Source organism: Anopheles maculipalpis, chromosome 3RL (genome assembly GCF_943734695.1).
Source record: "Anopheles maculipalpis chromosome 3RL, idAnoMacuDA_375_x, whole genome shotgun sequence".
Classification (NCBI taxonomy): Eukaryota; Metazoa; Arthropoda; class Insecta; order Diptera; family Culicidae; genus Anopheles; species Anopheles maculipalpis.
In genome coordinates, this window is record NC_064872.1 from 31,638,878 (window position 1) to 31,651,413 (window position 12,536).

The following is a 12,536-nucleotide window of genomic DNA, read 5'->3' on the forward strand; positions in this document are numbered from 1 at the left end:
TCGGTTCAGTTTATGGAAGTGAGTTAATTTTAAACAGACTATGATGTTCAACCGTAACATATGGCTAACATAGGTGTAATGTAAGTTATGGCAATTAGTTTTTCTTTAATTTTTTGGCATTAAAACCTCGGAGAAGCTTACTGATTTATTCCTAGCTGGATAGGGTTTGTATTAGTGTTAGCGAATCCCAATGGAGATTCGAATCTGAGAATCCGAAGGCGTATGCGTTTCAAGGACTACATAAGTTCGCGATATATGTGTATTTCTTTGCTAAAAATTGATCTATCTATGCTACTCAGAGCGCTCCTTCGAGTACTACTCACCTATTTGTTGTCCATTCATTTATTTACGCTATCCGTAGGTTAAGATGGGTAAATAGTTTCTCCTTCCCACTGGGCGTTTTCAACTGTTAGGCCTAGAGTCTCTGAAACATCAGTGATATTGGCTCCAAATCACATTTATAGAAGGACTTTTTTTAGGCACTATCGACGATCCATTTTTTAAAGTGATTAGTAACTTAGATCTCTATACAGACATCACCAAAAAAATATAGATCACAAATTCGCGCACGGAGTACAGATATAATACTTCATTCAATCCTAATCGAATCGCATCGAATTTTTTGTTTGTTTATTTCTAGCGGCTTTGAGGGTCTGAGACTGCATTCGCCTCTCTACTAAGTACAAAAAGTTATTTATACTAAAGCAAAACTATTGCGGATGTGGCTTAAAAGAAAACTATTTCTTGAATTTCTCTAGTTAAACTGCTGGTGTACAATGCGTCGGAAAGCCGTAATAATATAAAATAAATAAAATAATCAATAAACTGCTGATGTGTAAAATAATGTAATAAGGCGATTCTAATGCAGTTTTAAAACCGATCGAATCCTAACCGAGTCCCAAATGAATCTGAATCCTAGGGTAAAACTTTACGAGGCCATGAGCTCTTTTGGAATCCCGGATCTTTTGGAGCTCTTTGGAAACTGATCAGGCTTGTTAGAATGATCATGACCAACGTCACATGCCAGGTGAAGGTGAATGGAAAACTCTCAGGGTCCTTTGATACCACCAAAGGTCTGTTTCAGGGAGATGGGCTCGCCTGTTTCCTACTCAACTTGGCGCTAGAGAGGAACATCCGTAACTCGGAGGTGGAGACTTCGGGAACCATCTTCTATAAGTCAACCCAGATAAGTCCTAGCATACGCTGATGATTATTGGTCTGTGGCTCTCCCAGGCAGCAGAGGCCTACCAAAGGATCGAGAAGGCGACAGAAAACCTCGGTTTGCAGATTGACGAGGTAAAGACCAAATTGATGATGGCACCATCAGCGACCATGCTAAGAAATCCGGAGCTACGTGGGGGTGATGCACGGATAGGTGACCGCAAATTTGAAGTCATCCAAAACTTCACCTACCTCGGGTCAACAGTCAGCACCGACAACAGCATAGAGACGGAGTTGCGCGCTAGGACGCTGGAAACCAGCTGGTCATTCTACAGCCTGAGGAAACATCTCACCTCAAAAAACCTGTCGCGACGGTCGAAGCTGGGACTGTATCGTACCTTTATAGTCCCAGTACTCATATACGCCTCTGAGACATGGACCCTGTCCAAAACAGACAAAACCCTCTTAGCCGCGTTCGAGAGGAAGATGCTCAGAAGAATCGTTGGCCCCATATGTGTGGAAGGACAATGGAGGAACCGCTACAACGACGAGCTGTGCGAATTGTATGACGACCTCACCGTTGTGCAGCGAATTAGGCTCGCCAGGCTCCGATGGACTAGCCATGTTATACGCATGGCATGTTATTTTAGGCCGTCCGCACGGACAGAGGAGGCGTGATAGGCCTAGATTGAGATGGAAGAATCATCCGCCATCAAGGCCGGGATAACGGATTGGCGGACGACGACGCGGAACCGTGAGCGGTTCCGGACTCTGCTGCGGCAAGCCAAGACCGCAAAGCGGTTGTAGTGCCTGATAAGTAAGTAGGTAAGTAAGCAGGCATTAAAAAGTGGACTGATTTTCAAAATGTTTCATTCGATAAACCTATGAACCCATCCTTTCTTGCTATTATCCATCCTCGATTGTACCGTATATTTTATATTTAAAAATAAATATTGCATAGGGCATATATGGTCAAAAAAATAAATAATTTCATCACTGACCAAACAAGCCGAAAGTATTCAAGCACATTCGGACCACCTAGACGAGTTTTAGAATAGCTTCAAATTTGACAACAACTTCTCACACTAAAATAAAAACGGGCACACTGAATTGGGACCAAATTGCAGGACATTCAACAATGCGACAAAAATTGGCTCTTATTCTGGTGTTCACACGTTTTTTTTTTAAAGCGAACGTTGGTCTATCCTGCATACAGGGATACGGTATGAATGAGATTTGATTCCGGTCCTTTCGTGTAATTTGTTACCACCATTTATAGTTCAATCACTAGAGTGTTTTTTTTACACTCTAGTGATTTTTACACTCTAGTTAGTGTTCCAATATAACACAAACATAAATAACTCACATATTTTCTGGTACGTTTCAATTTTCCCCAACTCAAACAAGTTCACATAAAACTCATCACCCATCAGTACACATACCCTAGAATGGAATTCGCACTGTGGTCATACAGATACATTCCTCTTTTTTTGTGTTAGTCCATCTCGTTGCGTTACCCTTTTGCCAACAGCAAATGGGCACGTATCCAACATACTACCCAACCAAACCCGTTTTTCGCGTCAGCACAAAAAAAAAAAACCATTGTGAAAAATAAATACGTTACACTGGAGCCCACAAACTTTCCCCACAAACCCGAAGCCTTGGTTACCTACACTACCATCTACCGTGATGGGCAATGTGGACAGAAATATCATCTCATACGGCCGATCATCATGACCGTTCCGTATCGCGTTAACCGTTTCATCGGAGGTGTCTTGCACGTGAACGTGACCAACCGCTTTTCGGTCCAAGAAGCACAGCGGAACCAACCAGCTTATTACCATCATCATCATCATCAGCAGCAGCTGAAACATAGTCATCGTTATCCATTTTTTGGTTTCTCTATTGTGGAAAAGAAAGGCGCAACACGCACACACAAACAACTCTCACAATCCGGCCACTTGTTGCACATGTGAAATATGGTTCTCATTTCGGTCCCTTTTCGCTGGCTGGTTAGTAGCTTTCGGACGGTCATCTCGTAGTATACCACATCCAAGTAGCACGTTTCATTGCTTGAAACGTGGTTTCATTGGAGCTGGGGATTTTTTTTTTGTTGTATTCTGGCACAGCTATCGAACCGTCCATCACATGGTTCACTTACTTATCCGATGTGATTTCTCCGTCGTCGTGTTCCGTTTTTAGTGTCCAACCAACCATACACCCAATTTTTGATGACACGGACAATTTTAAAACAACTTTCACGTATGACTCTTCGTCTAGCATTGATAATGGAATTTTTGTATTCACACACATACGTACGCCCTCATATCACCACTGTTGAACGATTTTTCTGTTTATAAAACAAGGGAAAATCTTAAATCATGCAGCACTGACAGAGTGGGGAGCTCTACGCGCACGAAGCGTGACGATGAGTGACAATTTGACGGCTAGATTACAGGATTGCTAGATTGGTCTTGATCGATAGGCATTCAGGCTTGTTGAACGTTGAAGGGAGGCGCGTGTGTGTATGTGCGATATACGACTCTTCATCCCTCCCGGGAATTCCTTGCCACATTATCAAGATAAGGATTTTATTACACTTTCTCCCCCCACAGTGACAGTGGATACTTTCCACAGACATCGGGTCCTTGAAAAATGACTTCCAAGACGCAAGATGGCAAGCAAACAAAATTATCTAAATGCACTGATGTGTTGCTGTGGCAAGCACCTGTGTTGTGTAGACTTGTCAGATTATCACTAAGCACGTGTGAAACTTACACCATTATATCACACACACACACACACACACGCGGCTGCAGGTGTCACTTAATATCCTTCTTATTAGTGAGCTCTTTAATGAAATTTGAAACACTACCCAACGGTTGCAGGGAGAATCACAATTTATTCAAACTTAAAATAAACGTGGGGAGTAATTAGTTCGAACCGGGAGCCAGAACACTGCACGGACGGTGCCACCGACGCCGATAGTATCCTTCGACCGATTGAGCGCGTCGTCCGATAAGAGGGCTGCTTTTATAGGGGACCGTACACGAGTTCACCCGAATGTCTGACCTCCCGCCGAAGGCAGGACGATTACGATGACGATGGGCGCTGACGAGGACCAAAACCATTTGTTGCACATGCGATCGTGTGTGCGGCTGGCTGTGATTTTCCCATCGCGCCCTTCTCAGACGCTATCCTGTCGGAGATCTCAACGCTGCTGCTACTGATTGAATGACTGCGGGCTAGATTAGGTGTGGGCCGGGGTGGTTGGCTTGCTTTTTCGCAGTTCCATCTGTTTACACACCGATAGACACATGGCGGGCGGGATACCGGGAAGGATGAGCTGGTCGCTGAGTTATCATTCGATTGCCGCCGCGCCGTGTCATTATCGCTTCAATCCGAAACACCATTGCTTTCGTTGATGAGTTGAAGCGCTAGGATTGTTGTAGCGCAATACGACAACAGGTGATGAATGATTGTGGTAGTACTACTGACTTGCGGATACTGGTAGCGCAATTTTATGCTCGATTACTTCCAGACATAGAGATATCTGGTTCGCTGTACGTACCACCGTCCAGGAGTTGTTTTTCAGCTATCGATAGCGCAGTTAGCAAAATATTGCGCTCGAACAACCCCTATCCGTTACTATGACAACTGAACGACAGCCCAGTGGATGATTTAGAAGTTTTGTTTCTCTTATACTACGATGGCCACGGTTTTTCTTTCGTACGCCTTGCTCTATCGGGGAAGATTCGGCGGATGATGCCGATGGTCTTTGTGAAATTTCCTGCGGAATGTTTTTGTTCTGGTTGATAGTTAAACCTAGACCAAAGAGGAAGTTAATTCTTTTGAGAATGCTATGCATGATGTAGACAAAGTCTTTGCTAAGGAAAAACAATAAAATCCCTTTCTTTCATTTTCGGCTTCAACTTCAACTTTGAAAAACCTTGATCCGCCATTTTCTGTCTTTTTTCTTCTGGCCTTGATGAGCTGCTAATCCTACCGGGGTCCATCTAATGGGTGTTACTAAACTTACAGGTAGTAGTGGTAAGTATCCAATACCAATATTAGAAGACCTAACAAGTACCTCTCTACGATGTATCATAGCAACGAGTTCTGACACTAATGAAAACGAATTGATATGTTTCCCGCACACTAGCACCGCTGTATTTCAATATGCTAAAACTAAACATCAATACAGTGATACGCAGGATTTTTTTTTTGGCGATTAAAACCCAACTCTACCCGGCAAAGCTTGGTAGCCATTAATTCCCATCCAAACATTGGCCCCATTTAACAAAACTTCATGTGCTTTACGCGCACATGCTTCTCCCGATCGCCACGCTGCCGAAACTTGCGATTACAATGCGTACATGCGTACGGTTTTTCGCCGGTATGAATTCGCATGTGGTTCTTCAGTGCATCCGCCCGGTAAAACCTGCGATCACACTTCGAACAAGCATGACGCCGCTCGTTTCGATGGATCAATCGGTGCTGATAAAACACAGAACCGGTCAGGAAGCGCTTATGACACACCTCACACGCGTACGGCCGTTCGCCGGTGTGGCACTTTCGGATGTGGTCGCTAAGATCGGGCCGTATCGTGAAACTTCGGTTGCAACCCTGAACGGAGCATGAGAACGGCCGTACCTTGTTGTGGAAGCGCAGATGCTGCCAAAGATGACTGGACTGGGTGTACGTTTTGCCACACTTTTCGCACAGGAACTGCCGGGTCGTCTCTTCCTTGTCAAGCTTTTTAGTCGTCTTTTGTGGAGCGGCTAGTTTCTCCGCCACCGGTGTGTTATCGTGGTCAGTATTGGCGTGTTTCTCAGCTCGGTGCTGTAGCAGCGTACGGAGCTGATTGCAACAGAAACCACACAATTCGCAATTTAATAACAGTTCATCTGATTCCGGGCATAGGACTTCCAGCAGACCTCTACGGCGTGGAAAGTAGTGATGGTTGCTGTACCGATGTTCGTACAGTTGGGACAGCGTGCCAAACATGGCCATGCAAACATTGCAGCAGTACTGCGAGGAAACGTTCAACAGATGTGCAGCTCGATAGCTGTTGTACTCCTGGCACTGTTCCCGATGATCCAGTACCGCTTCTAGCGTGAGAAAGTTAAGCTTGCAGAACGTACACGAGTAACCGGCGTAAGGTGAGTGATGTGATTCGTGATAGAACAGGGACGCAAAATCCGAGAAGTGTGCATCGCAAAACTCGCACTGTAGAGCCATATGAATAACGACGATGAAAAGCTGAGCCAGAAACAGCGACACCTTTTCATCCTGCTCCTCCGGCTGGTTCCCGAACAACTGCTCCCAGCTGAGCCGGCTAGTGTGAGCTTCAAAGCGCTCAGCATCGGGAAAAATTTCACCACAATTTTTACATTTCACCACAATTTCGAATGTGGTCGTTGGGGGTGTGTTTGATACAGCACCTGTTGCTGCCTCCTTCTCGGTTTGTTCGTTGCCCGGGTTCGAGGATTTTTCTTTTTCCGGATGAAATTTTTTCTCATGGCGGGCGAGCCCAGTCAGATAGACGAACTTACGCTTGCAGTGTTGGCAGTTAAACTTCTTCCTGTTCGCAGCTTTCGCTTTACTTTTCGAGGGGCCAGATTGTTGCAGCACGTTTTGCCATTGTTGAGTATTCTTTCCAAGCGTTTGTGTGACTTGGCTAACTTCAATTTTCTTTATCCGACCCATCGAACGAATAGAACTTACAACGGTAGCTTTGGTTTAAGTGAAGCAGACACTCGTAAATTGTAACTCTGTAATTATAACTGTTTAGGCGTAAAAATATGGATAATGCAATTACCTTTAAGCTTGAATAGCAGTAAATTTGTGGGATTAATATCTCACCTTCAGTTTTCGTGGCGTTTCCAGCAAAGCACACTGCGTTTCAAATGCACCACCGAAACCTGTTACCTTCCTAAGGCGAATGAACAAATCGCGGTCAATTTAGCTCAAGCAAGCGGCAAAAGAGTAGGTGATGTAAAAATTCTATGATTGCTACAATGTGCGGGAGTTACCATGGAGATGAACCTGTTTTCATATCGGAAATGTATTTTGTTTATAGCTCGCGGTTGAGGAGTTCATATCGTTCCTTAGGTGGTGGTGGGTGGGATGACTTAAAATGAGCAGCCACATTAATTTGAAAGTAATTTATTCGATTAAAGTACTCCAACAGCAATCCACATGGCGTCAAACGGAACACATCAAGACTTTTTTTTTTCTACAAACCCAATCATCCGGTTTAATGGTTTCAATATCCCCGGGTGCATCAAATGCGATTGTGCACATTTAATGTACATTTTGTTACTCCATTATTCACTGTGCGCTGGTTACGACAATTCCAATAAGCCGGAACTGTTTGCAAAAGTCATCAAGGGTGTCTTAAGCAGGCAATGTAATAAAATGGAATAAGTAGGATTACAGCGCTTGAAAGACGCGTTGAAGAATATCGAATACACAGATGAGGTACGGTTTTGTGCAAAAGTTTGTTGGTGTAAAACGTTTGAAACAGGAAATGAAAGATTCAAAAAAATTATCGTAAAAAACGGTGCGTAATAAGTAACCGTTTAAATTAATGTTCTCTAAATAATTGCATTTTATTGGATTGAGTTCTGCAATGGGTGAATTGTTAAATAATTTTTACACTTAATTAAGTTCCGATCGCTTTACCTCATCATCCACGTCTACCTCCTTCTCCATTCCCGCATCCATCTAGCCAATGGGAGTATCGTAAATTGGTGATGGTTTAATAAAACGTCTTCCGCGTGTGCTGTGTGCCAGAAACTATTCGAAGCATTTTCGATCTTTCGCATACAATATTGCACGCAAGGTCGCGGGATGAAAAAGAGGTTCGCTTCAATGGATGACGAAAATTTGTGTGTGCGCGATGTTTTCCTTTGCGAAACTCTTTTTAGCGCACATTGAATAATACGGATGATGATAATAGTTGCTGTGGGATACGACGCACTTCACCACATTCCCGAATCACTCGATTCGAAACCGAAGTAGTACGCTAGGATGGTCGTATAGGCGACAACATTACCAGCTAGCGTGAGAAGACAGGCACCCCATTGGATCTAGGAACAAAAGAACGCTCAGACAATAAAGCAACAACAAACACACGATAGCACAAATATACACGTACCACTTCAGCACGAGCCAGAACAATAGGTAGGGCGAAACTGCTCATGACGATACCGATCGTAGCAAACATTGCGTGTGCAGAACGGGAAGGATCATCCGAATTCGGACCCCGTTTAGCGATCTGTGTCGGCAACGGGCATAATATGTAGAACAGTACGCAGAAAATTGGCCACCATAAGCTGCAAAGGGATGACGAGAAGCAAACATTATCAGCTGCTTCAATTTCTAATCTAATTAATGCCGGTCTCTTACTTATACGTCGGAAGCGCACAGGCCAGTATGATCATAGTCATCCCGATGGAGCCAAGCATGGCTAGCATAACGATTCTGGAAGAAAACAAAGCGGGAAAAACATGAAACCAATTCGAGATGGCTTATCAAGAACAGTAAACCTTCCGGTCATGGGACAAAAACTCACACTGAGGCAGCACGGATGTGTGGCGGGATGATTATTCATCGTGAATCAACCAATGGAGGAGTCAGCGAGATTGGAATAGATGCAAGAAAACACAGTTAAACTAACCGATACTATTCGTTGTGAGAAGTGTTCTACTAATGGCTTTGTAAAATGGTAATAATAAATGGTTCACCATCTGCAAGAGTAATTTAGAGATAAAAACAAGATTTACCTTTCAGTGATTCTGCCATTTTTGCTTTGGTTTTTCGTTGTTTGCTCCTCAATTGTTTTTGTTGTGTTGACGTTCTGCGAGAAATGATTTTGCCCAGCTGACAATTTTGCTGTTTTATAGCATGGGGCACTTTCACACAAGCTTGACACAGGACACAGCAATGACACAGGTCGCAAGTCAAAAATGTTTATCAAAAAGCCTTTTCGTTTATTATTTCTACGTCCTTTTAAATCGGCAAGGAGCGAAAAGAAAGATGATTATGAAAGAAAAAACTAAACCCTTTTTTGATTCGATTCTTTCTCTTACTAGAGAGTTTTTTCTTTTTGAACTTTATTGTATGAATTCAAAATTCAAAAGGTGAAAAGCCTATTCATGGCAAAGTGTTACTTGGGAATCTTCAGCATAGCACAGCTGTCATATGTTGAATCAAACAGCCGTTGAACGTTTATTGTGCTGTTTTGTGTTTTGTTCTGCGGGGTTGTCTGTAGTAATAGATATTTTCCCAACAAAAAATGGAGGAATCTAGCAAGGTATTCAGTTTATTCCGTTCACAACTTTATCACTTGAATCGAAGACACATAATATCTGTACTTTCTGCCTATACTACCTACCTCACAGGTCCTGGAAACACTGAAAAAGATTGGTGGCATCGATGTGCGTCATCTGTGGATCATACACGATGAAACGTTTCGCGAGTTTTTCGATTGGTTTACAAAAATTGACGACGAAAATCTGGTCACAGATCTGCTGCTTAAGAGGTACTTGAACAGGAATTGTGCATAATGTCAAAATGTATTGCGGTTCTGGTTTCATTTGTTATTTGTTTGGTAGTTATCAAGAACTCACCCGAAACGGTACCGTGCTGGATGATGCGATACTGGAAGAGCAATTGCAAGAACTGAATCAGGAGTACGTCAACATACTAGATTACACCGATCGCGATGTGGAAGCGTTAGAGCAGCAGCTAGAACAGCTCGTCGAGGTGGAGGAAAGGTACGAAAAGCTTCTGAACGGTGCCAAGAAAACGGAAATCACCCTTACAAAGGAACTGTCCGAGCTGGAGCGCAGTATTCGCGAGCAGGAGTATTTCCTGGATAAAGTGGCGTCGAACAGTATGGATATGGCCCGACAGTTGGAAGAAAGCCAGCAAGCAACGCAGCAGCAGATCTCGGATTTGCACCATTGCTACTATCAACGAGTACGTTGCGTGTGTTGAAGCTAAACGAACAATTCCGAATCGATTTATGAAGCAACTTGTTTTTGCAGCAAAATCCACCCATTTTCATCTATCAAATGCCGATCGAGCAATTCGATTCCAAGTGCGACCAGTTTCTAAAGTATCTGGAAATGTACGTGAAAAAGCATTTTACAGTGAAACGGCTGGACAGTACGAAATCGACAGATGACTTGGATAATCAGCAGGTGATCGATGAGCTGGAGGGCATTAAGATGCGGCTGGATGCGGAAGAGTTGAAGCTGCTCGAGGCAAAGCGGGAATATGCGGGTGTGATGAAGCTCGTTGAACGGTTGCAGGACCATAGCTGGATGCCGATGAAGGTGTCCGCATTGAAGTGAGAATCGAGAAAAGCTGCTGGAGAAAAGGAATTTCTGGAGCAACTGACAGATATCATTTTTCATCGTAGGAAACAGTGCCTCGAGCTGAAGAACGCAAACGAGCAGGATCTGTTGCGGATGGATTTGCTGAAGCACGAGCTTGACATGCTTATCCGGCAGGTGAACGAACTGAAAATCGAATCCGTGCTGTACGAGAACAATCGGGCCAAGCTGGATCGGGCCGTTAGCCGGCTCGAATACATACAACGGTTAGACGAAAGTATTTCCCGCGAGCTTATGAACGCCGAGTTGCTATGGATACTGATGCAGCTCGATTTGGAGAAGATACGCGATCGGTTCGATAATGCGGACGAAATGAACGGAGATTCGAAACGATGCTTCAAGCGGATCGATGCGATGCGACAGATCGAAAAGATCACACTGCAGGAGGAAGCGTACGGCGAGTATTTGGGACGGCTGGCGGCCCTTATGGTGCAGGACACGGCAGGCGTCGCAGAAGAGTCCGTCCGTGGAATGAAAGTGTGTTTGCAGCACTTTTCCGGTGTACTGAAACGTCTCTCGAAAAAGTGCGAATCGATCGCTAAAGGCAAATATCATCGCAAGGCTGAAGAAGTGTTGAAGCAATTGTATGAAATCTCTTTTTTTTTGTTAAACTAGTTCCACTTTGCAAGACGTTTTCATGCTTTATTTTTTAGAGCTTCCCAGGAAACGCTGTTGGCACGCTTCGTGTTTGATGGTCCGCTAAACTATCCCCAGTTCTACGACCAGGAGTATTTGGAGCGGGTGCAAAAGCTTGGCTTCGCTTTGAGTCATCTCGAGCGAGAATTCCGGAACGTGCGAAAAGATTTTGTACAAAACATCGAAGAACCGAAGGTAAGGCAGCGTACCTCTTATTTTTATTATTGAAGCGAGTGGTGTGACTTTGTCCCTTTTTCTGTTTTTTTTTCGTAGCAAAATCAAAAGTTTTGGCTGTACAATCAACGTCTCTGGATCTGGTTTCTAACCGAACCAAAGAAGGTGGCCTTTGCTATCAAAGAAATAACGGCTGAAGCTTCGAAAATGGCTAGCTACAAGGGAATATCCGGTATCAAGTGTAAATCGATCGCCGATGATGCAATGTTTTAGTTAGTTTAGTAAGTGGTAAGTTCAATGGGGTTGAGGTATCATTTTAAAATTCCCCAATACATTTCTGTTATTGAAATAAATAAACAAAAAAAAACTGTGAAGATAACACGAAAAAGTTTTAACTGAAATTGAAACTATTCAATACTGATACTAAAAAAATATTTTTCTTTACATCTTGTAGCCAAGAAGAAGCATTCTAAGGATATATTGGCTAATAATCACTAGCCAATGACGGTCGTAAAAACAAATATTTACATTTTATTAGCCATTTCCGGGCCTCGACCAGTTACAGCTCTGTGTGTCCTATAACTTTACCAAATTTAGGTAAACTTATACCTAGTAGAAGTATCAAAAGCACCAGTTTGAAAATCAGGATTAAAAACGTTCTTAAATTATTGTACGCCCCTGTAATAGCCTTTAGTTGCCGGACCCAACAGCTCTTAGTGGACTGTCGATTGTACATCACATTCCACTACTAGAGAGCCCATTGCGGGCAGGACGTCGTCAGATCTGCTTGGATCGGACGGATAGGTTTTTCCCTGGATCAAACGGGACTGGTGGATCCGCTTATCTTTGCGTGAAACTTTTCCCGAATCTGAAAGACTCACGGTCCTGCCATGAACAGAACTTCTCGGTCCTGCCGAGTGTAGATTTCATTTTGTATTACATCGATATATTTTAGTATTATCAAGGTTTTGGTAATGGAAGTATCGTTGGAAAGAACAGGAATAAATAAACATACAAAACAATACGAAAAACTGTCGAATTGTATAACCATTAGGATTACATTCACTACATTGCGAAGTAAATTATGGCAAACGCTCGAATAAGCCTTATGTACCCACTTATCCCACTAAAACGTATTCGATTTAAAATGTTGGTTTT

At 43.3% G+C, this 12,536-nt stretch overlaps 3 protein-coding genes across 3 annotated transcripts; 1 reads left to right on the top strand and 2 right to left on the bottom strand.

Moving 5' to 3' along the window:
- Window positions 1-5,447: 5,447 nt before the first annotated feature.
- Window positions 5,448-7,890, bottom strand: LOC126560558 (testis-specific zinc finger protein topi-like). Its single transcript, XM_050216516.1, has 3 exons — window positions 7,849-7,890; window positions 6,983-6,989; window positions 5,448-6,896 (listed from the first exon to the last, which is right to left on the bottom strand). The coding sequence occupies exons 1-3, from the start codon at window positions 7,888-7,890 to the stop codon at window positions 5,458-5,460; spliced, it is 1,488 nt and encodes a 495-aa protein (XP_050072473.1). The 3' UTR covers window positions 5,448-5,457.
- Window positions 7,891-8,147: 257 nt separating this feature from the next.
- On the bottom strand, window positions 8,148-8,642 carry LOC126565667 (leptin receptor overlapping transcript-like 1). Its single transcript, XM_050222866.1, has 3 exons — window positions 8,575-8,642; window positions 8,324-8,501; window positions 8,148-8,255 (listed from the first exon to the last, which is right to left on the bottom strand). The coding sequence occupies exons 1-3, from the start codon at window positions 8,640-8,642 to the stop codon at window positions 8,148-8,150; spliced, it is 354 nt and encodes a 117-aa protein (XP_050078823.1).
- Window positions 8,643-9,461: 819 nt separating this feature from the next.
- Window positions 9,462-11,651, top strand: LOC126565846 (augmin complex subunit dgt3). Its single transcript, XM_050223055.1, has 7 exons — window positions 9,462-9,481; window positions 9,570-9,709; window positions 9,783-10,149; window positions 10,218-10,522; window positions 10,595-11,152; window positions 11,222-11,399; window positions 11,478-11,651. Exons 1-7 carry the CDS (start codon window positions 9,464-9,466, stop codon window positions 11,649-11,651), a joined length of 1,740 nt encoding a protein of 579 aa, XP_050079012.1. The 5' UTR covers window positions 9,462-9,463.
- Window positions 11,652-12,536: the final 885 nt, after the last annotated feature.